Here is a 27,054-nt window from a genome sequence, read left to right as displayed (position 1 = left end):
ATCATGAGGACTGCTGGAATCATTTGCACTATCTCCAGTGGGTGCGGGATTCTTGTGGTTTTGACCACTGTACATGATAATAGAAGGTTTTTACCACACGACTCTTGCAATGGGTGCTAGATATAATCCATTTAGGACAGTGGGTTGGGTGTATATAGTTGTGGCCCACCTCTTCGTGGCATGAACGGATACAGGGCAGCAGCCTTCCCAATTTACAGTCTTGTAAATTATCCCGAAGCCTAACCCCAAACACCTTTCTTGTTTAACACTCCTTACATTTTAAGACAAACTGAAAATCCATCTTACTATCCACAGATCGTAAATTTAAAGAAGTAACTGCTGGCGAAATGAAAATACAGCAGGTGGCAAATTATTAGTGCTCCAAATGGAGACGGTTTTGGAAAGCAAAAAATGCAATCTGATTGCAAACGTCAATACTGCTGAGAAATCATGTTTTCTTTACACACGTGCTGAAATCAATATTGTTTCTGTCTGTGTGATAAGCTCGGAGCGCCTGACCCACATAATCTATAAAAGAGATAACGAAAGTAAGAAAATATCAGTGACTCGCGCCTTTCATTTTCTCTCGCTGTTATCCTTCCAATATTATTTCATTGGACTCCACGCGAATCGAAGCTTACTTAGATGAAAAGGTGAGTTCGGAATTATACCGAGGGCGATTTGGCTTGTTGAGATAAATCGAAGATGTTATTCAATCAAATTTATTGATAGTCAATCTCGCGTTCCCCATAAATTGAAAGATGGAAAGAGAAAATCGTGAAGATAATCTCTTTTTTATGGTTGTTGTGCAGTGAGAATTTTGATGTCGGAGCAGGAGGAGATGTTGAATAAAGTTAGGACATCACGTGACATTATCTTGCTGTTATTACTATAAATATCCTTGGAAATAAGCCCCATTAGAACATAATGGTGGCCCTTAAATCGATCTGTATATAGAAATGTAGAAAATAAAAGTGAGGCGGGAGCGGTGGCGCTTTAATCCAGATAAGTACTGAGAACAATGTGGATATGTCCAAATTTTTGTAATGTTTACGATCGGTTTTGAATTTCCTCATCTACCCTAAAGAAAGACCTAGTTCATCTACCCTAGTTCAGAGTCTCGTATCGAGACAGTACGTGCTCCATTGGGACTGGCCCACCTTCCCGTGGTGTGGACGAGTACCCAGAATCATCTGTCCAGGTGACTGATGCTTCTGGGTAGCCAAGCGGTCAGAACAGAACAACAGAACACACACATAATACACACAAACCGACGTCACACACATATCTGGCCTATTTGTAGTGATACTGTTCTTCACAGAGATACGAGGCGGAGTTGAACTCACGTTCTAGGAGCCGCCCTTTACAAAAACACATGTCCACATGTCCACATGTACCCGTGTGTATTATGTCTGCAAATTGTGTTTTTTAGTCGGTTTGCCTGTTTTGCTGGAAGAAAAATCTCAGTTTTCGAAGAGGAACCTTACTGCCTAGGCCTAAACCGACTAACTCAGCTACGGAGTGAGAAAAACTGTGTGTGTACCCAGTAGGCACGAAAGATCTTTTGTTGTATGTGAAAACACCTTTGACGAAAATCAAAACCGTTTAAATTTTTAAAATCGAACAGCTAGAACCGAAGTTATGAAAAATGCAACGTTAAATGCTCACGCCCGCTACTTACTCTACCGAATAAAGATTACTGACTGAGTTAGCGTCATTTAGGAAGTGAAGTCATTTCCGTCTGCCCATTTCGTTATCAATCGGTTTTGCTTCGGTTCGAAATATTTAGTATGAAAGATGTAACGTTTTAAGCTCACGCCCACTACCTTCTCTACCAAATCAACGTTCGTGACTAAGTGTAGTATCTTAGGTAGGACGGCACTTGAGCGTCAGTTCATCTTTTATGTGACGTCATTTGCTTCATTTCCGTCTCGCATTTTCGTTACCAATAGGATTTACTTCAGTCCGAAATATTTAGAATGAAAGATGTAACGCTTTATGCTCACGCCCACTACCTTCTCTACCAAGTCAACTTCAGTGATTGAACTCAGTATATTATATAGGACGATACGTGAACGTTAGTTCAACTCATATGTGACGTCATTTGCGTCATTTCCGTCTCGCATTTTCGTTACCAGTCGATTTTATTCAAGTCCGAAAAATTGATTGGTGCTCCCAAAGATGCTTTCACATCAAAGAGCCAGCAGAAGTCTTGTCGGATTTTTCACTCGGTTTTTTTCATCCCGGGTCCAAATTCCACCATTGAGAAGATTCGAACCGGAGCCTTTCTAAGAGTGCTGTCCGTGCTTCCAACACTTGGAACGCGTCTAAATTTATCCTTTCATCATATTTTCTTCGTTTTTCTTAAAGTTCTTCCTAATGTAGACAGGATTTATCTCCTTTCAGTTGCCCAACAGTCCTCGATGTGGGACCGTGACATTAATTAAATGTATCGAAACAAGTGCGCTTCCCTCCTAGATCTCCTCTGAGTGCTCCTGCAGGCGTATCTAAGAAAACTCAAAGATTGATGACGTCTTATGGCACGAGAGCAAAAACAGACGATCGACTTCCAAAGGAGAAAGAACAAAACCAAAACGCAGGATGCCACTCTGCATATAAAAATATTACGGCCCTCATGGAAGGAGGGAGGGGAGGGGAGGGGGAGGGGGAGTTCACTTCTCCTAAAATTAAACGTTTTTCTGTTAGCGGCGCGTTCTTAAATCTGTCGTCTTTTGGCAACTTATTACAATTACTTCGCCATCAGCGATCACTTCAACGGGAACATTAAGAAGTGCAAATGCATTTGTGAATCTAAAGAAAGAAAGAAAGAAAGAATTGGCTCTAAAGAAAGAAAGAAAGAAAGAATTGGCTCCTCACTCTTACCTTTCTTTGACGCATGGAAACTGTCGTCCCGTGGAACGTGCTGGATGTCGTAGGTCAGGGTGGTGTTCGGGAGGATGCTTTTGTCTTTGTTAATGCGGAACACCGCGTATCTGAACGCCAATTCGGTGGGACTGTCTTTTTGATCCTCGGTGAAGAGAACCCCTGCAGGAAACAGATAAAAGTAAGGATCAGAAGAAAGATTTCAGTAATATTCGTTTGGTTCATCATTGCTATTTACCCTCACTGGCCAAAAAATTAAACACCCTGAAAATGGGAAAGAACAATATTGGCCCTTAAAATCGCAAAATTAATCTGCAGAAATCAGACGAAGATTTTCTGGCTGGAAAAATCCATCGTCTGCCTCATCTGTTTTTTTTCGTTTGCTTTAAAGTAAGACGTTTTGGAAGTGACAGAAGAATCTGTATTTTCTTTTGATGAAAGTTTCATGCTGTTTGTCAGCAAAGGCGTCGTTCAACTATTAAAAATGAATCAAGCGAGGAGGGAGTGAAATGTGGAAAAGTATTTTATGGAATCCTCGCTAAACACGAGGATCTACAAGATGGAGGGCTCTGTTTGGAGGGCCGCATGGCCATTAGTGCCAATAACAACACTCAGTGGACATACGTTATAAGAAAACGATAGCTAAGACAGAAGTTTTAAACTTTGTTCTTTCACAACTTTCTATTTCTTTCATATCGTAGGAGTCTTAATACGACTGCGTGGTTTATGTTATAGGAGACACGAGCTCAGGTAGTCAAACCACTCCTTCACAACTTGAGCAATATTACATGGAAAGTTTTCCTACTATTGGTACGGTTGTTGTTGTTGGGTTTTAGGAGCATCAGTGACCAAGTCCATATTGCTCCGTGTATATTGTCTGCAAATTGCGTGTGTTCTGAGGTCCATTTTCTGTTTGATGAACGAAATACCCAAGTTTATGGAAGAAAAAACCATGCCATCCTCACGCTCAGAGTGACTAACTCAGCCACGTTGTGAAAAAGGCCAATAAAAATTCCTCCTTAATCCGCCTCACCTCAATGTACACATACCACACTATCCTCATCCCTGGACTTGACACCCACTGTATCGATTTATCTTTGGGCATGACACCTACTGGATTGACCCCACTCCGGACTTTTTTTCTTACTCCAAGTATTGACAACCACAAACTTCTGTTGATCCTATTTCCCAGGGTTGGATGTTGCTAACCCAGTCCAAGGACTGGGTGGGATCAATGGCTTAAATCTACACCAACGCCAAAGGCGATCGTCACGTCCAGCACCCCTGCTGTGTGGCTATTATTCACCTTTCCCTTTCGCCTGGAGGAGCTTATGTTTCCCCTTTTAACTAGGGGAGGGACTGCTTTCAACTACCTCCCCTCACTCTTCCTTCCCCCTTCTTGTATTACTCTCTGTACTCCCCACACTCTACATCTCTTTTTTTTCCCAACTTGGACTCCATCCAGGAATCTCAAGCTACCCTGGTGGAGACCAGCCAGAGAACAATGGGCAGTCTGACTTACCTCCTAGCGGTGTCTACGGGCAACTTAGGATTCCACCAGGGATCCTGTGCCCAAAGTCAGGCGCAGATGTGGAAAACCACTAGTGGCAGATGACCTCAGCATCTGTGGTTTTTCCAAAACAACCAGTGATAGACCAAACCATGAAAACAGCCCGAGACCATCATGCTGCCTACAAGAGTGCCTACTGGTACTCTTGTAGGCACGGTCCTACAGCAGGATGGTCACATCCTGTCTTTCTTGGATAGGATACGACCACTATCGACGGATGGGTGTCCAGATATTAGTGACAGGGCAGTGTATGTTACAGATGACAAAAGTACCATTTGGATGATCATCAACACTAGAAAATGAAAGTTGACGTGATGAATGTGAAACGTTTGCCATATCAGAAAGCATCCTTTATCACTTGTCGACTGCTTGGGCATTACCTCGTTAAATTCTCATTACCGTGTAGTTAGATTCGTGGATATAAATGAAACGCACAAACTACTGAAGAATTAAAGAGAAAGGATGGTTTGGAACTTAAAGAAAAGCCAGACACAAGCCAAGACACCAGATACGAATCTCGCCTGCCTTTTGTCTAGCGTTTCTCTAGAAATTGATGGTACCATTAATGAAAGGGTTAATTAAATAGTTGAAATCCATTTTATCTGATGAAGTCTCTGCTGATGTTATGGTAAGACAATACTGGAGTACTGGAGGTCGTTACATTTGACGCAGATGGCAAATCTCTTAAGACATTTATGAGTACTTTTCTCGGAGAACGATCGTAAACAGACTCTCTAATTCAACAATGGCCACATATCTCCAAAACTGCCTCCAGTGTTGGAGATCTTCCACGCTATCTTTCGATTCAGTATTTAGCGATAAACATGATATTAACTGAAAGCAATTGAAACAGTTCCTGGAACTATCCCCAAGGGGGAGTTACGACATTGTGTCCTCACAGAGTGATGAATGCAAACAGAACTTCCCGGATGTATAGTCATGTCCACGAGGGATGTTCCACTAAAATTAATTAACGAATGGACTGAAGAATCCATAACTTCCTTTACTCTTATGTGCACTTATCGTTAAGGAGAAACACAAAGATTTGTTTCCTAAGAAAGCAAACTGTGTACTTCTTCGATTAGTTAAAGAAAACTCTTAAATCTTAGATTTCAAGCAATGTTAAAGGACAACTTTAAAAAGGAACCAAGTCAGATATGCTTCATTGGAAACTTTGAGTAAATGAATTCTTTCGTGGATTCCATGTACGCACAGAATCCAATCGATATCCCAGACAGCTTTAATTACTGTTTCCTAAAAATGAATAGAAGGAACTTGTCTTGAAAAATCTCACTTAAAGTGTTCCAATAATTGATTTCAGTACCAGAAGCGCTTTAGTTTCCTTGGCTTCTTTTAATTAATGCGCTATTTCAATGCCATTCTGTTCTCTCCTCCTCCTCCTCCTCCTCCTCTTTGCAGTCCCTCTACGAAATAATGTAGTTATGTAGATCGCTTAGGATGGTTTATGGGAGATCGATTCTCGAAAGTTTCTTCAAGTTGGGAAGGATATTTTTAAAATTATTGATGTTTGCAAAAGCGAAGAAAGAATTGTGTAGATGTTGGTGACCACCCACTGGTCATGCAGACATCTGGATCACGTACAGTCTGTACGTGACATTTCAACAGCACTAAAAATCCAGGGATCTTGTGGCTATGGTCCAAACCATTTTTAGTTTGGTCTATGGTCCAAACATTACCAAAGTATCCTCAAGACAATGAAGTCTGGCGAAGGCAGCATGGTCTTGGAAAATTGGCCTGGGATCATTGGTGTTTTGGAAAACAAATATGAATGTTGAGGGCTATTGGGACGTCCTAAATGTGTGACCTACGTTGTGGCAGAACATCAGACTGGCTAGCCTAGTCCCCTAACCTCAATCCTATAGAGAACCTCTGAGATAATTGGGATGGTGTGAGGAGAAACTGCCCAAAAATAGATCTTGTCACTTTGAAGGCCGTGGCGAAAGATATCGAAGGACATTTACAAAAAGTGGTGGAGAGCGTTCCTTTGGGGGTCAATAGAAAATAAAGGCAATTTATAGATAGTCAGGTATTCGGATAGTTTTGGTAGGCCAGTGTATAATGCAAAGACGTTCTTAAAGGAGTTAATCTGTCTATAAACAGAAGTCCTTAAGCTAAGACAATCGGAAAGGGTCACTGCGGACAGCTTAAGTGAACCATGACAGAAATTGGACAACAGATGAGATTACGTTAATTCCATTGGGTAAAGTAAATATCTGCTGCTGTCAGACCAGTTACTGGCTCTGCAAATGCGTGGACGTCTTAAGAAAGCAGATTAAGACGAGCAAGAGGACACCGCAAATATTAACAGTTAGGAAGCACGTCAGAGAATGTTGATCAGCTTTCTTTTGTTGATGGCAGCGTGCGGAATCATTAGCGAGTTTGGGATCCATTTGGTACAACGAGAAGATCCAAACATAGAGGAGTCTTTAAGAAGGAGATGGAAGACGATTTATTGCCACTTTCTGAGAGAGAACAAATGAGCAAATTACAAGTGCCGGAAGAGTTTGTTTATCTACGAAAAGTGTCCACGAACCAAACATCAAAGTCCATCAGCAGAGAAACTTAAAATTTTGCACCATCAAATTCTCTCCTTCTCTCTCTCTCTCTGCACACGTTTCCTCTTTCCTTAACAGAGGAATTTCAAATCACATCCGACATCCACCCATGCGAAAGAAGGAAATAATAATTAAAGATAATCAATAATCAGAGAGTCGAATAATTGGAAAACAATCCAATATCTTCCAGAAGCGCTCATGTCGATCTGCACATTGTGAAAAGGAGGTAAACTTTGGCTGCACTGACGCCTCTTTGCTTTTCTTGCCTTGGTGAAAAATCACACGACATAAACGTCATATAAAGAGACACGCAGAGGACCTGTTATTGGCCGCTGTCTTTAATCCCGTGTACAGTTACAGTCGAGGACAAAATGAAGTCCATTAAACAGAAACTGGTTGCTAGGACACCGGTGGCAATCTCTCCCGGGTACACAAAGCCGTTAAGGTGATGACAAGGCGCTAAAGACACTTTTCGCTTAGTCTCTTATGCAAATTAATTGAATTGGCAAACAGAAAGGTGCTAATATTAGAAGCGCGCGGACCACTTCAATAAGAGGTTCCACAAAGGACACCAATCGATCCCAGCAGATGTGTCCAATGATTTCTGCCTTTGAAAAACTCTTCCGTTTTTATTTAAGAAAAGAAATCGTTTCCACCGAAATAGTTTTCGATTGCCACTCAACCCCCGATGCGGTGGCAAGCGAGAGAAGCCACTTAGAAAGAATTATGAACTCTTTGATTCTGTTAAGATTCGAGACAAAAACAGGTTTTAATCTTCTTTGGCTGCCATTGAAAAACCTATTATCGATGCGTGTATTGTTGCAGCGCCCTCTGAGATTCGCAACTTCTACAAAATAAATATTTTTATTGTATTTGAAATAATAAAGAGCTGCGCTGAAATCCCAGAGTTTCTTTGGAAGTAAATATTTTGAAAACGGATTAAAGATTTATTTATTTAAATAAAAATTTAATTTTGATGATGGCCATTTGATCAAAGAAAGAAAAGTTATGAGCTGGTCATAGTTGGAGCATTGCCTCAGTTTTGGTGTTATCCTTTGTGGAAGAGAATTAATTTCTGAAAGGTTTGGTGCGTCTATTCTGGATGTAAGGAGACAATGCAAAGGACCCAATAACAGATGTGTAGGATGCAACCGAGGAGACACATCTCAGCACGTGTTGGGTTATGAGGCTCGGATGGTAACGCAAGAGTAATTCTTGCTCTGCTCTCTAGAGGACTGCAATGGTCCTTTTCTTGATGTTTCCGAGAAGATGAGTTGTTCGTCCCAGGTGATTCTTAAATCTGTGTGATCCGCGACTCTGTTCACAGGAAGGCCTTCTAGGAAGACTACGGCGTTACTTTTGTTCTTTTTATTTGAAAAAGTGACTTCAGCAGACTTGATGGGATTTAATGGGACAAGGTTCGAAAGTATGGGACAAGTAATTCTGAAGTAGTTCTCGAGGATTATAAGTAGATGGAGAGTGTCATTTGCTTCTTTGATATCGAGGAAAAATACCACTGTATATTCATTTGTCCTCTATTATTGAGCAAACTTTGGATCCTACAGAAACTCTCGAGGAAGTTTGTGGTTGTTGGTGTGTTCTTTATGGTGGAGTGTCGATATCCGGGTCTATGGCCAAAGCGGTACTCATTTATGTGTCTCTGGAGAAGGCTTTCTCAAAGAGTTTTAGCATATTGCACCCTATGCAGATTAACCTGCATTCGTTATTGGATTTTTTACGTTGTTCTTTGGTAGGGGCTTTGCGATATACTGCTTCCAAATTGGGGGTACAGTTACAGACCCGAGAATCCTATTGAAGGTAAGTAGGAGGGGATCTATTATGAATGGCTGAAATTTTTATTACGAATAAAGGAAATCCATGGGATTGAACAGTGCAGTTGTTTATTGAGCAGACAAGATCCTGTTTGGGAAGGCTTACAGAAGAAAGCGGTATTCTGGGATTTACTGGGATAAATTCACCGTCACAGCAGGGAGGATCGGAGGCCAATCTTAAGAAGATAAGAACCGCCCAACTTTGAGGGGGAAAGAAGAGAGCCAGACAAATGAGAAAAAGAGGGACAGAGAGGAAAAGAGAGAACAAAGAAGAGATAGAGACAGAGAGAGTCGGAGGTAATGAAAGAGAGAGTGAAAGAGCGAAGGAAGAAAGTGAGATAAATAAAGAAGTAATGACACGGAGAAACAGATACACGGAGATGGAGGAAAATTAGATAAATAGAGAGCGAAGAAATAAATAAACAGAGAAAGAGAAGGAATACATAAATAAAAAAAGGGAATAAATAAACGGAAAGATGGAAATAGAGTTAAGCTCAGAGAAAAAAAACAGATAAAAAGACAGAGAGGGTACGATAGAAGAAATAATAAGAAAGACAAGAAAAGAGAGATAGCAAGAAGGAATGAAGAGAGAGAGAGAGAGAAATGGAATTGAAATATAGTGAATCACAGGAAGAAAAAATGATAGAAAGACAGAGAAAGAGAGAGAGAAGGAGGCAGCATCGGAAGTAATGAAAGCGAGATAAAAGAAAGAAAGTGAAATAAATAAAGATAGTAAGACAGACTGAAAGAGAGTACAGCGAGAAAGAAGGAATAAATAAATGGAGGGAGAGAGAGAGAGAGAGAGAGAGAGAGAGAGAGATGGGAATAGAGTGGAGCACAGAAAGAAACAAGATAGAAAGATAGACGCAGACAGACAGAAAGAAAGAAATTAATTCGTGAGGGGGGGAAGACTTACTGAGGGCTTCCGTATGAAATGACAGCGCATCCCCGGTGGGTGGGTGGGTGTGGGGGGTGCCATCGATCCATTGCGAGCAGCCTCCCCTTCGATGGAACGCACGAAAGTGTCCAAATGACTTCGAAGACATTTCGAGCTTTTTTCGAGTCCGCCGAATTCCTCTGATTACCCGCCTCCAACTCTCGCTAAGATAACCCCTGTGACCTCTAACTGCACCCTCCTCCGCACATCAATCACCGGCATCGATAGCCATCGATCGATCCTTCAATTTCCATAAAATCGCTAATTCCTCGCCAAATGTCTCCGGCCTTATCTGAGCCACCGCGACATCTCATCCATAGTCATCAATCCCCCCTCCCCTCCCCCAACAACCCCCTCCCCCGTCCACCGAGTCTCCCTAATGGAAGAATAATAGTCTTGGGCCGCTTTCCTTCTTTCGTTGGGGATTGTTTTACGAGCAGGTCGAATCCACCGGCGTCTCGCGCAGACATCCGATACCCAAGCGGAGCCGACGTCTTTTGCCGCTCGTCATCGTTTCCAGGGACGATGGTCTGCCGTCAGCGTTCCTTTTGTTTCGGACGGAGGGAATGCCATAAAGAACTCTCCACGGAGAGACGCGTGTCCCGCGGCTAATTGCCAAACTGCCTAATAGATGGCGGTGGATGGACTCCGGCCTGCACTGCAAGACGCAAAAACTGACGCCCGGCCCTTTTATATTTGTCATTCATCACCGCAGAAGTCCCCAATTAGGAAACTTGCAAAATCCGAACTGGTCCACAAACGAGATGCAGCTTATGAATGTAAGAAATAAATTTATAAAGACCCAGAAAAAAAATTCTTCTGGGTCTCTCTGCACGTTGCCCAAGGCAATCCCATTCGTGAATATAAAAGTTTAAAATATCTGACAGTTCTGCACACGTTTTTCCCTAATTGGCTACGAAACATGTCTTCTGACGTAGGCGGTCGTAATATGCTCAAACTCGCTTTATTTTAACTCAATCGCGCAGGATGTGTGCAAAATTTAGAAAAATGATTAAATACTTAAAATTCAAATTTAGTAACTGCACATTTGAATACTCGAAGAAAAAGCTATAATTCTAGAAGTTCCTTTAAAATCAGTAAGTTGCCCTTCGAATGGGTCAATTGTAATGCCTGGGAGAGGACGAGCTGTTGTTGTTGTAGGGTTTTAAGAGCATCAGAACTAAGGCCAAGTTGCTCCGTGTATGTTGTCTGTAAATTGCGTGTCTGCAGGTCGATTTTCTGTTTTCTGGATGAAAAACCCGAGTTTCCAGGAGAAAAAAAACCACGATATCCTCGCCTCAGACCGACTAACTCGGCCACGTTGTGAAATGACCCATAAAAATTCCTCGCGTCATGACGGGACTCAAACTCAGGTCTTTTTCCGCCAGGTGTTGGGAGGACTACGATTCTACCAACTGTGCTACCTATTCACTCTCTGTCCACAGGAGGCGGACAGAGAGTGAACCATTGAGGTTAAGTATGGAATCAGTTGTGGTTTATGGTTCATTAGTCTTCTCTAGTCCAAAGGAATTCAAAAGAAATTCCTTTGGACTAGAGAAGTGTCAGAGTCTCGCCAGTATATGAAGGCAGTTCTAAGAGTGAAGTCACTAACTACAGACCGGGTTGTTTGACTTCGGAGGTAGGGAAAACCTTAGAGGCAATGACTAATAGTGCAGACATTTTAATTGAAATGATATTCTGAAGGACACAAGGTATTAAGGGAACTGACCTAGTAAGCCATTTAGACACAGTTACTCATGAGCTGGATGTAGATGATTCGGATTTTAGAAAGGCGACATTTGACCAAAACCCCCATGAGAGATTATTGTATAAAACTGGAACATGTTGGGATTATTGGAAAGAATCTAACATGGATTGCAGGGTGCTGCGGGGCAGAAGGCAGAGACCAGTGGTCCAAGATCAGATCTTGGACCACTGGTGTTTCTGATTTTCATGAACGATGTGGACGAAGGTATAAAGGGCGGGATGTCAAAATTTGCAGATGACATAAAGATTGAGAGAAGCGTTAATGATCGAAGATCAGTGCTCCTTTGGGATGACTCAACCGTCTTCAGGAATGGTCAGAAAAGGGACAGCTATAGTTAATGTAGCACAATTCACTTCAGGAACAGCAATCCCAAAATGAAGTTATACTTGATGGAGATTAATTAAAAATTGTAGAGGACGAAACAAATGTGATGGGTAGATATAAAGCGACCTCCGTAGCCGAGTGGTCAGGAGCGGGAATGCAGTAGCACGCGCTCTTTGAGTAGCCCGGCGTTCAATCCCTTGATCACTAATACGGTCGATCTGCCAACTCGCACTGGACCAGGGTGGCAGATTATAGTCCATTTCCCTCAACATGAACCGTTGAGGATTCTTCCATCCTGCAGTGGATTGATAATGGCTGCAGTTTACCTTTTTTATAAAGTTTTCTGAGCAGTGTAGAGGGAAATGGTCCATGGTGTCCTGTCAATGAGTTCATAATCCAAACCGCATTTGGATTTAGTGTCCAACTATGGAGATTTCATCTAAAAAAATACATTGATCGTCTTGAAACGGTCCAAAGAAAGACAACTCGCATTCTGAGTTGGGAGTTATCCTTCAGGGCGACCATACGCGGAAAGACTTCGATTATGTGGGCTACAGAGCTTGGCAACCAGGCACCTTAGATGGGACCTGATTGAGGTTTATAAGGCTCTGAGAACTAGGGGCCATAAATTCAAGTTGCAGGGGTGAGAGGTCTAGATTAGATTTTAGGAAGTTTTCTCTTAGCCAGCGAATCGTTGATGACTAGTACAATTTGCCTCCACTGGTAGTTGAGAACGACAGCTGGAAAAAATACAAAAGTCAACGTACGTGATGGGGGAGAGGAGCGCATAATTTGTTTTTCTTATCTACTTTTTTTTTCTGAAACTAAATATTAATCTTAATAAAAGTAAACAAATAGATAGATAGATTTACTATTCCTTGATAACCAATATTCCTTCCCCCTTTTAAACTCTTAACCTATAATATGTTTCCGGGAGAAAAAACCATGCCATGCTCTCGCCTGAGACCGACCAACACAGCCACGTTGTGAAAGAGGCCATTAAAAATTCATTCCATCATCGACGGGGGGTCGACCTCAGTCTTTTCCACCCAGTGTGGGCACGAAGGCCAGACACATTGGACATGTGACATTTTAAAGACTTCCTGCATGATTATCGTATCTACGATTTCAAACTTAAAATTTTAAATAAGAAAAGTAGGATAATTACTTGAGTAAATACGGTAATAGATTTTATTGCATAAACATAGAATTTATTATTATATTTCAGTAAGGATATTTTGATAATTGCCAAGCATCATTTAGAGAACGCCAGGTGTGGTGCTCTAATTAAGATAAGTGAGAGAACTTTTTTAAATAAGTTGAAACCAGTCCTCCATGGCACTCATGGAAGAGTGGGCGCTCAAACAGGAAAAAATGCTTCAGTTCATGAATGATGTTGCCGATATGTAAGTTACCAGTAATAGTTTTTGTTTCGTTGGAGGGGCTTCCATCATGGCCACACTTCCAAAGGATGATAAAACGCGCGCGAACCCACCCATCGTATCGATTGCACGGTGGTTCCAATGTGTTTTGAAGGATAGATGAATAAATGCAGCAGTATTTTACAATTCTGTCAGGGAGGACCACCAAATTCTCACACGCACTCTGGACTCGAACTAGTGGTGCGAGAGATGTCTTAAGATGGAGGAGACTGTAAATTATTGAAGAAAATGCATTCGAATGTTCACTCGTGACATTTATAAGAAAACTGCGTTTGAAAAATCTTCTGCATTACCCGCTTCGATATTTATATTTTAAAATATTTCCTTCGCACCCCAGGATTGGGGTTGGATATTTGTAAACCGATTTGTAAAGTAAACATATTACTCAAACACAGCAGTTGTTTGAAGGGTCTTCATTGGACGTTGCAGAGCCCGGACGATAAATTCTTGGTCAATTGCCAAATTACCAAAAAGAAAATTAAAAACATAATTTATTTTAGACAGAAGTTGGAGATCATATTTATCCAAATATAAATCATATCGATCTTTATTACCATCTTCAACAGCTCCGTAATGGTTCATCTCTGGACTTTGTCGACTTCCAAGGTCAATGTTATGGAATGCGATGACCAAATAAGGGCAGCGAATTCCAGTCACTGACGTGGAGTCCCTCTGGACTCTGCATCACTACCATTTTTAAGCATTTTGTTTTTATTAATAGAGTACAATTCCCATACTCAAATATGACTGAATCGTCCAAAGTCTTTAAGAAATTTGCAGAAATTAATCAAGCATTGATCACTAAGTACCACAGTTGAAATTATGTTGAGTTAAGAAATTTTTTTACAAAACTTAAGAATCCTTAGGAATTACCTTTTGTTAAGTTCACACGAGGAATTCATTTGAACAAGCGAAAGTCCGAGGTTAATCCCATGTAGCTTTAAAATCATGTACTGCCATCTCAAAGAGGTAAAAGACCACCACATACTGCTGCTGCTGTACAGAAAGACGGAATTTTCAATGTACCGTATGGCATTCATTGTTCCAGGAACGATGGTCCAAGAACGACCAATGGTTCAAATCTAAACCACGAGAAATTGAAGGCACCTTTGGCAAAACACAGTTGCGAGTCTCTGGACATCTACCACACCCAAACTCGGCCATCAGATCGGAAAATCGTGTATCGTTTTTCGCTAGGATCTCCATGACATCAGATTTTCGCAAATATTTGATGCCATGGAGATCCTAACATAATCACTCTTATACTAATATTATTTCCTATGTCCTTCCCCACTGAACTCCTTGAATTCAATGAACACTGGCAGGATGTACGTGTGACACTTCTTAGTACCCTCCGGTCTCTATCCGTTAATTTATTATGCCCACTACTTCACTGGAAATCTTTAAATCCATCTCGCCGATCTATCCACTATATTTCGTGGATCTGCCTACATCTACAACGTAATTACTTTTACATCTATTGCTGACACGTGGATGGTGGATGATTTTTTCTCAACTTCCAGGAACTCCCGAATACTAGGAGCAAGAATGTTTTAGACCTGGTCAGTAGGAGAGATTTCTCTGGCTGGATTGTAGCGATGCCAATGTGTCACCAACAGCGAAGTGGGTAACTACCCTCCGGTTAGTCTGACTTCAGTGGTAAGGAAAATCATGGAGGTAATGATAAAGAAGGCATTTTGATAGCAAAAAAACTCTTCCCAACTCTCCTTTCTCCAAATTATTTTTTTCTCCAAAATTTTTAAATATAAATATGGTTCTTTCTCCATTCTCCCCTCCTTTGGTGAAATGATGAGCTTTTAAGACTAGGCAGAAGTTAGCAGATCTCCATTGGCTGAAAACACGTAATTTCAGTGAGCCAGGTCTAAATTTGTTGCTCTTAAGATAGTCAAAATTAATCAGTTACTGAACAATGGATTGCCACACTCACAGACAGATCTTCCTGATGGGAGTGCTAACATTAAACTGGTAAACGTGGAACAATAGATGGACTAATTTTCATTCACTATGGAAAAGCCCTCGTGGATAGCACAATCTGTAGAATCACCGTCCTCCCAACACCTAGTAGAAAAGACCTGAGTTCGAGTCCTGTCGATGACGTGAGGAATTTTATTGACCTTTTTCACTAGGTGGCTGAGTTAGTCAGTCTCGGGCGAGGATAGCGTGGTCACTATGTCATCGGCCATGCGTTGGAGGTCATTACTTGTTCCATATGCCACATTTCTTTGACTTCCTATCTTAGGCGTCTGTTTACCTCCTGATCTTTTCCTCATATGTTTTCTGGTGTTGGGCAACGCTATCTCGATTAGGTATGTAACCATTTCCTTCTCCTCGATGAGGGTTTATCTGATCTGTTGTGCAGGATCGATCTCAGTGTCCGTTAAGGTCCCAGTATAATTTATTATTTCAGATATTAATTGATCTACAAAAAGAACACACGACAATCTCTTCTTATTGAGGGTTGCTCATTGTGGGATTTGCACTGGAGTTTAAGGATAAAGATTGTTTCCCTCAACTTCTCTTTAACATCGCATTTCAATCATCCAAACAGTTCTCCTCAAATCAGTTTCTCTTATGGTGGTCATAAATTTCAATCCTTGTCGATTTGTCCTATGGTATCTCGGACATCTTGAAGTTATAGCGCAATATGTCAAGACCTATGACAAATCTATCATGATACAGCCTTCACAATCTGTCATGGAGATTTGTGGCAAATCTTAGTGAAAAATTTGCTGCTTCCGATACTCGTCTCTGCTTTCCATCTGGTCGACATTTTAGCTCAGCTGTTTCATCTTAGAAAATGCTCCAAATGGTGCTGAATGAAACGGCTCATTGTTTTTTTTTTTTTTTAACCACGTGATTTATTTATTTTAATTTATTATGTAGTTGATTTGCTTCTTGTCTCCCATACATCAACGGTCTACCAAAGATCGAAAACTAACCAACCAATCAATACTATTTAAGATGATGGATGAGCTTACTTGCTCAGAGGTTTGTTACCTACAATCAGAAATCATTCACCGGAAGGTCATAAATGTCTTCACCTGATACAAGCCCGGTTACATAACTTCCGTAACATTTCCATCGATATGACCTTCTACCATCAGCAACTCCTTGTCCAACAACTTCGTACCTAACATTTTTTTTTATTGAATCTTCATTCCTAGTTCGGTGTTTCTGCAAAGTTTTGTGTTCTTAGAAAGTTTGGTGGTAAAGTGGCGCTTATCCAGATTCTTCCACCCCTTCCCCCACAGAAGAAGAAGACGACATCTCATCTTATAACACTTCTTAGATATTCCTAGAAAATAATATAAATTCATGAGCTGAGTGAAGGGGAGTGTTCCTCAATTATAGGACATTGCCTCTATCGATCCGCCATGTCGCTACTCTTGAAGACGTCTTAAATGAAAACAATAAAAGTTTGGAAAGAAACAAAAATGTAGACAAAAATCCATCTTCAGACATACACCAATTATTAATTGGCATATATCTGAACCTATAATCTTAGATGATTACAGGAAACGTAATAGATTCCTTGATGCGCCATCGGAAATAAAAATACACTCACTGTTCAGAAAATTAGAGTGCAACTGTAAGATGTCACATGGTATGACCAAAAGTTCTAATGTATCAAATGAATACTGTACACTTTTCTTGGCTTCTTAGTCGATTCGGTCATGAGGAAGAAAGGTCATCTTTCTTCAGAAAGGTGAGCGCGTTTAATAGGCCACAATTGAGAAAACAAAGAAATCACTGATGTGTAGAAGGCAAACGTCTCAAAAATATACAATGAGTAGAAGATGAAAGGAAAATGCAGCTGCAAAAGAACCAAAGGGGGTAGAAAGTGAGTGCCCCAAGAACCAGATCGCAGCAATTTAAAGCGAACTGGGAGTCAGAATAGAAGGTCCCGTCTGCTGAAATTTTAAATTTAAGCTAAGAAAGATCTATTTTCAACCAAACTATATGTTGAGAGTTGAAGAATCTTGGATTTGGTAGTTGTCTTGAAAAATCAAAAATTTCGAATGAAGTGGTGATATCAGTGGCAAGACTGGACTGTCAAACAATGGAGAAGGATTATGTGGTCTTATGGTAGGGTGAAATGGTAAGATGTGGAGTTGAATCTCATGAAGCCATGCAACCAGACTGTCTCATGCCCACCACTTAAACGATACATGTGGTATCATGGTATCGAATACGTTCTGTTGGTAAGGACCTGGTCCACTCGTAAGAAGATCATGTTATCGGACTAATTCACACTGCAATGCTTCATTTTCATGGATTGCGATGGATTCCTAAGACCGCGTCGCGACTATCCATCAAGGAGCATTCCCAAGATTTCTACCAAGTACCCTGGCCGCCTAATTCTCCTGATCTGAATCCAATTGAAAAGGTCAGAGATATACTGGAAAGGACAATTCGGTTTCGCACTTCTCTACCAACCAAAGTACAGCAGTTGACAAATAGAAGGAATCACTTGGTACACGCCCTAGTAGAATTCGCGCCACGATGTATATGGGGGATAATTTGGGAAAAAGGACGCTGTAATAGATATTGATTAAAGGTTTCTAATATTTTGCGATTGAGTGTATGTAACCGGCTGTTTCCTGTAATGTGCAATGAACAAAAATACATTTATTTATTAATATTGCTCTCCGCGATTTATCTAACCATTTCTAAACCTTTCTTCATCATTTCCGGATGAAATGCAGTTTAAAAAAATCCATAGAAGATTTTTAAACTGCAGTTTGTATAAATATCCAATAATTTGTCATTTTTCTTCCTTTTTTTTTTCAAAATACAAGTATCCCCATCTACTAACGCAAATTGCATTTTGCATCTCCTACTAAATCTCAATAAAAAAGAACGCTAACAGAACTATTGATTAACCAAGTAGATGCAAAACTCCCTTTTTTTTTCCTTATCTCCTAGAAAATCTTCCAGACCAATCTTATTTTTTATTGTATTTTTTTATTTTATTTTGCGCTAGCATTTTATGAGAGACTTAATGACCACGAGGAGGCGCCCGATTATAATTTTATTGCTTGGACGAGATATATTAAGTTGGTGGCGCTTTAGTGCTGACCGCTACAAATAATTTCAACGCATCCAATCAGCAAATTAGAATGCTTCACGAAGCCAATAATGAATGGGGAAGTTGCTTCACGCTCGTTGCTATGGTAATTGAACTCTCGCGTGACAGACTGTTCAAAGTATGAATTTCCTTTATAGGCGCAATTTTATTGGGTTTGTAAATTGACGTCGTTAACTTTTTACAAACGTATCTAAATAAAGGAAATTGTTAAAATAATTTATTTAAATGTTTAAAAATAAGTATTTAAATGATAGGTGACGTAGCATTGCTGTTTTTATTCTGTCAGTTAAGACAGAAGAAAAGATATGCTCAGGCTGTTTTTTTTTTCGGATTTAAGTTAAATATGAATATTTTGTGGGGCTGAACTCGTTTGTTTTTTATTACCCACAGGAAAAGCTGCTGTAAATATACATAATGGTATTCTATTCTTTAAATATGGGCATTCATTACTTGTTCGGTGATTCTGTAAGAAACCCGTGAGGAATGTGATAAAAAGATGATGGTGTTTAAAAATAGAACCTTAAAGCACCATCAGGCTGTAACTTGATGTTTTGCCAAACGTGTAAACCAGTAAGATGAAGACAATGTGTGTCATAAGTAAGCATGCATCAGTCTTCTTTGTGAATTAGTAAGAATATTTTTGGGCTAGTCACAAAATAACGAAAACAAATAATATCGATTCTCCAATGAATGGGGTGGGGGTGGTGTTTGGTGTGCCAAAGGATATCATATTAGTGTCTGTAAATATTCATGAACGAAGAGAACAGTAATCTTGCTTGCAAAGCCTTTTGATCCCCGTTATATCTCCCTAAAGACTGCCACTGGTAAATTTCGGTCTAATATATTCTACTGTGGGGGTCGGGGGTATTTATTGTTTTATTGTGGGGGTGTGGTGGGTATTATTGTTTTTCTTGGTTGCCCTACTTTTCTTTATATTTTAATTATTATAATTTATCCCCTTTTTTATATGTATATCCCCGTAGTCCAATCCTCCCACTTAGCATCTGACTTGTTTGTTCTCAGAAGATTACCTGACTCGTAGGGGACCTTAATTATTTTAAGTATTTCTCCACAGGATTGGCTGAGTTTCGGAATGACAGACTCCAACACATGAATGTAAAATAAAACAATGTTTATTAACATATCATACAGAAACTAGCAATAGTATTTAGTCAAACTATATTTGGCTGGTGACTTGTTATTTCATTAACCTTTATATGTGTAAATATCTTGTTCAAACTCAATTGTTTCATCATCAGATATCCTATTCTAATACACATTATTATTCATTATGACATGGTGTCTCTTCATGTTCTTTACAGGGACTTCAATAGGTCGTGTCATACACTTTACATAGATTCTTCCCACTCTTCTTCTGAACAGTCTGTATAATAAACCAACTACCAGCCAATGAACTGGCTCACAAAAACTTTCAGAGTTCGTGTCTCAATTTGTAAGAAAATTGCATTTATTCAATCAGACACCCTTTCTGCAATCAGGTCAACAGGAAATATTAATCAATTCAATTTAACATTACCCTTTAGAACAGATAATCCTCTATACCGTTATATATCACTTATTAATTAGCCCCTACTTAAATCAGAAATACTCTCCACAAATCAACTCATAATAAATCGAAATTTCAACCTTTAATTTCATACATATTATAAAAACCTTTCCCAACTTTAAACAATTCTCAGTTATCTATTATAATCTCTCCTTCCAGCAAGCATAAATATGAGGAGCTTCACTTCAAATTATAGGCTGCGTCCGTCTTAAATACATTACCCTTTTATTCATATATTCATTACTTAAACCTCCCTCCTTACTATGTATATCTATTTCTCCTAAAGTCCTTTCCTAAATAAATTAAGTACACCTATTTCGGTAAACTCTATAGCACTTACATGTTTGGCCTGGAACTTTCCTCCCTGCTCGGCTTCCTTTCATATCGGTCATTCAGGTACTGGAATGCGGGGGCGCTCATTTGGGGATCTCGGTGATTTATGGTGTCTCCCTACCGGATACTGCACGGCTGGGATCAATCAGTGTTGCATACTCTTTACAGGTCAGCATTTCTTCTTCCGTGGATAGAGGGGTTTTCGAGTAGGTCAATGGTTCGACCACTCATTCGACTGACTTTGCCTATATAATTCTCAGGGTGTGATTCTTCCTTCTTCCTCACTACGGCTTCCATGTTTACAGGTGAACATTCCTACTGGCTGTCGGGATATGCAGAATTTCTATCACTGCTTCCATCTACCTCAGGTCTGCAGCTATCATCCAAATTAGACTGCTGCTCTGCTTTGTATCGTTCTCCAACTCCTTCAAATCATCCTCCAGACCGCTCCGAGAACTTCTTCCGACTCCTCCGAAAACTTCTTCCGAATCTCCCGAAAACTTTTCCAGAATCCCACGAAAACCTTTTCAGAATCTCCCTCTCAAAATTCCCTCTATTTTCTTCCTGGCCAATAGGAGATCTGCACATCCTTTTTCCTGTGTTCTCATTTGTCTCCTCTCCTCTTCCGTGGGCGGGTCTTCTTTATTCTTTGTGCCCCAACTTCCGTGGACCTCGAACATACCAGAACAATCCAGAAAGAGAAGCGGAAGTTCAGGTCAACTGAGAAGCGTCACAGCTCCTCCCGTGACCTCACGCGCGCACACCTGGTGACGTCGCCCACCTCTAATAGCGTCTCACCGTGAAATCTTTAAGAGGGTCAGCTTAAGCACTCTTGGCCCTTACTATGGTGCATCTGCCTCTGTCTTAATGGGGGATTTGTCATGGTATATTACTTTCACTGACTCGTCAAAGAACTTCCATACAAACAAGCTACAACTACACAAGGAGTGACTGGAAGGTATTTTTGAATTCCAGTGCTACTTAACTGATGTTGTTTTTACCAGAAAACCACTATTCGTATTACAGTTAAATTCTCATAATATTTAACCATTTATATTAATTAATGTAAGGACGGGTCCTTACACTACAACACTCTTCGAGTAGAAAATGTACTCGCCCACGATGCATCCTTCATAATTCACGACTGTTCAGGTGGATTTTGCATGGTAAAACTGCAACGGAAGCTTTTGTTAAAATCCATTTCCCCTCCATATCGGAAATACGTAACGTCCTTGAAAGGCAAATCCAAAGCTTTCGTGATTCTACGTGATGTTTGAGTTTTTTCTCCAGCGAGTGGGTGGTAAAGAAATGCTTATTCTGGCCAGTCAAGTGTGCTGATTGTCTCCTGATGTGTATTCTGTGGAATCAATAGATTCGCAACGAAAAGGCATCGTCCCCAAACAGAGTTATCGGTATGCGTTTACTTGGCGGATTCCGTACTTCTTTTTCGAGCTGACGTCATAGGAGGGAACATCTAACGGGGATTAACAACTGGCGGAACATCTCCCAAGAGTATTCTTGCATCTCCGTGAGAAAAAAAAAGTAGGGAATGGATGTGTGCAATAGTGACACAAATTCAAGCACATCACCGATTGGAGGGTTTTAAAAGAACTTGAGTTTAGAGTGGATGAGTTCTTTTTAACATTTCTAAGCTATGCGTTGAGATCAAACACTTTATATGAGATCAGAAAATGGAATATAACTGGGATTATATTCTGTTATCTGAAGGATTATCATGCAACTGTAAAAAGACGTAGTATTATTATTACAAAGTTCAAATTGCAAAATTTAAGGTGCAATTATGCTTTTTAAAACATAACTGAATAAATTTTTGAATGAAATTTTATTTTCTGGTTTAATTTAGCATCTTAATTGTGAATATGAAATCATGATTCGATTTTCACAAATATACAAATCAGGCAGGCTATAAAACGTCTAATTACAACAGCATCTCTGATTTCTAATCTAATGGAATATGCGATTAACTTTACTCTTTCTATAGGCTAAGAAGTTCGGAAGATTCACTACAAAACATCAAAACGTTTGTAAGGAAAATTCAAAGACAAAATCCGATATTCCCAGGAGGATCTAGCTCTTATGGTAATGGTGATTTGGCTCCAAGAATAAAAAATTTATAGAAAGGACAGTCGATTTTCCAAGGGGTGAGCCCATCTAACTTGTTGCAGACAACCCATTCTCTCTGGAGTTAACGTCAAAGGGTCAATATTCACTTTATAGATGAATCGAAGTTTAGTCTTGAAACATTCTCTACGTGTTGTATCCTGTAGAACATGGAACACGCTCCGGCCCCTTTACCATTAGGTAAAATGATTACTATCTTGGGGGTGATCTAATCTTTTGGAGGGAAACGGCACCTTGAATGGCCCCACCGATATCTATATCTTTTCAAAAGTCACCTTTGAAATGTGAGAATATTTGTATATAAGTCAAAATATCTTATATCTACCTAGATTATTCCTGGAATACTTTTGAGAGAAAAAAAAAGGAAGAAGAACTGAGACGCATCAACGTCCGCCACGAGTACTTCATACGCTAAGGCCCTATCATCAACCTTTTAACAGTACGAGCTCGTTTCTGATAGTTGTTTGATAAACTTAAATTATGCAAAATTAGAATGTCACGATTATAATTCATGCCAATGAGAGACATCTTTTTTATCAACTCAATTAAGCCTTACAGTCAAGGTTCCATCACGGACGATTTTTCTTCATTTCTCCAATTTTATGATCGTAATTTAACTTTTGAACTTATCACAGAGAAAGAAACCAATTTTTAAAATACACATACCATATTAAATGAGAAATCTGATTAGATTTCTTACTTAATATGGTAAATGTATTTAGGTGACAGTTGAGTTAAGGGGAACGAAATCCGGTCGATCTTCGACAACCAGATCCTCAATTTACACCGTCACGTTGGTGGGACTGTTAGTAACCCTGAGTATAACTCCCCTGTGCAATTCCTGAAATACGGCACTTAGTATAGTGGAGGTGACCATCTGAGCGTGAACCAACGTAAGTAGGGGTGGAAGTGTGGCGTCCACCGCACACAGAGTAATACCGCTCTCTAAGGCAATATTAGGCGGTAAATGACTTTCATCAACCGTTGCAATACCACAACTTTGTTTATTGGAGGATTGAAGTGGTGAAACCCATCTTCAGTCTAAAGATCAAAACTCCAGCAACCCCTAATCTGTTCCTTCATACGGTATGATTGATATGTTTTGAGGTTATGGTGGATATCATGACGAGATGCAATCTTCTTTATATATCGAGAGTACAGAGCTCTAAAACAGCGTTCGCAGGCTGACCGCTACATAGTCCACTGTGCCAAATCTATTGGTAACACTCTAGGAGGCTTCCGGATCAGATGGTGTATAATCTAGCTGCCTCTACTCTGCCAGATAGTGACTGGAAGGAGTCCAAGTGGTGTGTACAGGGGAGTCATTGTCAAGACCACGCTATGTCAAGGAGCTGGGTATATTATTGCCGTGTTCCAAAAATTTCATTGCTTCATACATTTCCTCCCCATCTCTTCTTACTATTCATACATCACGAGTAGTTAAACTAATAAAACAAACTTATCTGCGAAAAGAGCTAAACCTCCCAAACACTTCCTCGTTCATTTAACAAATATTCATGGTCACAATTCCAATCGCAACGATGTCCATTTCCACTTGCAGTCTGCCAAACCCCATGTACTTTTTCTGACAAAATCCCAATTATTGGTTTATCTAACCACTTCTCATCTCAGTTGTTCGAATTATTCGCGGTATGATTCCATTCGCTTCAAAGGTGATGCTTATGCATTGGTCCGTTCTGATATTGCCTGTCAGCGACTTAGCTTGGAATCTCCTCTTTTCGATCTTCTCTGGCTTAAAATCTCTCTCTACCACATTCTGCCAAATTCATCTGTTGCCTCAATTGTTCTCCCAACTCCACCAATCACTTGGAACTCTTTGACTTCCTCTCCTTGAAACTTGGCTTTCACCAGTCCAACTTTCCCAACAGTGAGGTAATTTTCCTTGGTGATTTTAATTTTCATAACTCCAGCTTACTTCCATTTTCTAGTCACACGGAACCAGCTTGTCAAGTTGCTGAATCATTTGCAATTACTAATGACCTCACATGGATTGCTTATTGACGTATCCACAGCCAACGCTCTTGATCTTTTTCTCACGATCAATCCTTTGTACACGGTAGAGGGAGTAGTCCTCTAGGCAGCACAGATCACAACTTTCTCTCTGTGACAGTCTCTTCTTCAATGAAGCCTTTCTCTTGTGGGCATTCTCTACCTCGTGTTGTTTGTCTTTATATGAATGCAAAATGGGATGATCTCCGAGATTTCTATTTTTCTCTTTTCTTTGGTTGGATTACTGTTTTAAATCTTTTGATGTCAATGTTTGCCCAGATCAAGTCAGTCAATTATTCTTGTAGTGATGAAATCTGTTATCCACGTCTCACCTTAAAATCACATACTTTATGTAAACTTTTATTTTCCAATAAATGTGCTCAGGCTGTTTAACATAAGAACGTTGCATATCGCAAATGGGTTGCATCCACATCTCCAAGAGTCCAAATTCATTTTACGCCCACATCAAAGCTGGCGACAATTTTAAAGCAGTTATTAACAGTGCAAACTGAGGTTAAGGAACAGGTTAAGGGCAGAAAACGTGCTTCTTGTACAAACGGTATTCGAGCATTCTAGTCTCTTGCCAAAGCTATTGAACGCAACTTTTCCTCAAATCTACTTCCACCTCTGTTAAAACTTGATTGTTCCTTTTGCACCTCAGCTAAAGATAAAACTGACTAGCTAGATACCAGAAGCTTCTAATTTTTGTATTAATCATCTTAGTAAACTGTCCCTTACCATTCCCTGTACAAATCTCAAATCCTCCCTACCATGGAGCATTGTTTCTACATCTGGGACGGTGACCCCAAAACTTCTCTCAGAATTCTAGATTTCACTCAAAGGAAGGCAGTTAGGTTAATTAATGACTCATCTCTTACAATGTCTGTCCACTCTCTTTCTCAAAAACACTGTTTCTGCTGCATGCCTTTTCTATCTATAGAAGGTGGCTATTAAATAACAAGACTAGCAACAAAATAAACACAATGAAATACATTGAGCGATCATTGAAATATGACCACCTACCTCATACCGTGTGGAACCATCGTTCTCACGAATAACAGCCGCTATTGGCCTAGGCATAGACTCTAGATGTCTAAAGACGTCTGTAGGGATTTACATCCAAGCTACCTGCAAAGTTTTTCGCAAAGTAGGAATAGTTGATGGTTGCGTGTCCAGACGCCTCACTTCCCGTTCAAAAACATCCCATAGGTGTTCAATTAAACTGAGGAGAATTTGGAGAATAATCAGGTTAGGTGATATCTTCACCGTGTTCTTCTAACCATTTGTGCAAAGTGTGAGCCCGATGACACGACGCATTACCGTCTTGGAAGATCCCGTTTCTGTCCGGGATCTAAAGCAACACGGTAGGGTGCACATGGTCTCCTAGCCCTCGGTAGACCTCACCAAGGTGAGGTCAGTCTCCATGGGACTGCAACTCAGACCCATGAAGACTGACCTATAAGATCATCACTGAGAAGTTCCACCTAGGGAGGTCTACTCATCCATCCGAAAAAGAAATAATGCTGAGACTCTCTCGTGGGAGCAATCGTCTTCCAAGCTTTTGGACTCCATCACCAGGATGACAAAAATGACAAAAGTGATAAAAAAGAATTAAAGGTCCAAATTGATATGCGTATTGACAACTTTGCCTATCAAGGAGATCCGTATAAAAGAAACTTTGACAGAGAGGAAAGCGCAAGTGCAATTGCTACAACTAAATCTAGCAAATTGAACTGCACGTCATAAAAAGGCTTTTGTAGTTTGGTTCAAATCATACTGCAAAACATTTTCAACTCTTTCCAGCGTGATAGAGTCTTCCCCACCATCTGAAAATGTGCTCATTTTAAATTACTGCTTAAAACAGAAAAAGCACAGGATCAACCAAAGTCATATCGCCCAACGCCCTGCTCTCCATCACCGGAAAAATACTAGAAAAGTTATTGGCTGAAAGATTCTCCACAAATTACCAAGAAAAAGATTTGCGTACTCCCAGAAATTTTGCTTTAAAAAGAGTTTCTGTGTTGAAGATGCAATTCATGCTCCTCTTACTGCTAGAAACACAGATATGAAATAGGCCCTCGAACGTCCTCTTTGTGGACTTCATAAGGGGCCCTTGTAACCCTTTGGTGACAAAGTGTCCTGGAGAGGCTCAGAGAGGCCGAGATGTCGAAACCCATATACCTACTCATGTCCAGTTACTTCGACAACAGAAACCTCATTGTGAGAACCACCCACTCCCAGCCAAGCAGACACATTACCAGAGGATGCCCTCAGGTCTCTGTTCTAGCGCCTCTGCTGGAATGGCGTTTTCGACAAATGGGTGAAAAGAACCGACAACAAAACAATCAATTTCGCTTACGATGATCTCGCCATTGTTTTGTAGGGAAACTTCAGATTTTAACTTGAGACTGCTGTCAACAACATCTTCTATAATCTTTCATAGTTGTATGAAGTAAACAAAGTAACAGTCTCTATCACTAAGACCCCACAAATGCGCATCAAGGGTACAATTAACACCCGATTGCCACCGAGTAAAGTACAGAAATGGCCAGATCAAGTA

At 40.2% G+C, this 27,054-nt stretch overlaps 1 protein-coding gene across 1 annotated transcript in view; it reads right to left on the bottom strand.

Annotated features, from left to right (window-relative positions):
• Window positions 1-27,054, bottom strand: part of LOC150081206 (glutamate receptor ionotropic, kainate 2-like) — a 67,204-nt gene that overhangs the window by 22,649 nt on the left and 17,501 nt on the right. The window contains exon 2 of the mRNA XM_090378875.1: window positions 2,884-3,045. Coding sequence (XP_090235001.1) covers window positions 2,884-3,045 — 162 coding nt within the window. The remainder of the gene's footprint in view (window positions 1-2,883; window positions 3,046-27,054) is intronic.

This window comes from Mastigoproctus giganteus, chromosome 8 (assembly GCF_048544385.1).
Source record: "Mastigoproctus giganteus isolate SK-2022 chromosome 8, ASM4854438v1, whole genome shotgun sequence".
NCBI lineage: Eukaryota > Metazoa > Arthropoda > Arachnida > Uropygi > Thelyphonidae > Mastigoproctus > Mastigoproctus giganteus.
This window is presented reverse-complemented; position numbering and strand designations above follow the sequence as displayed.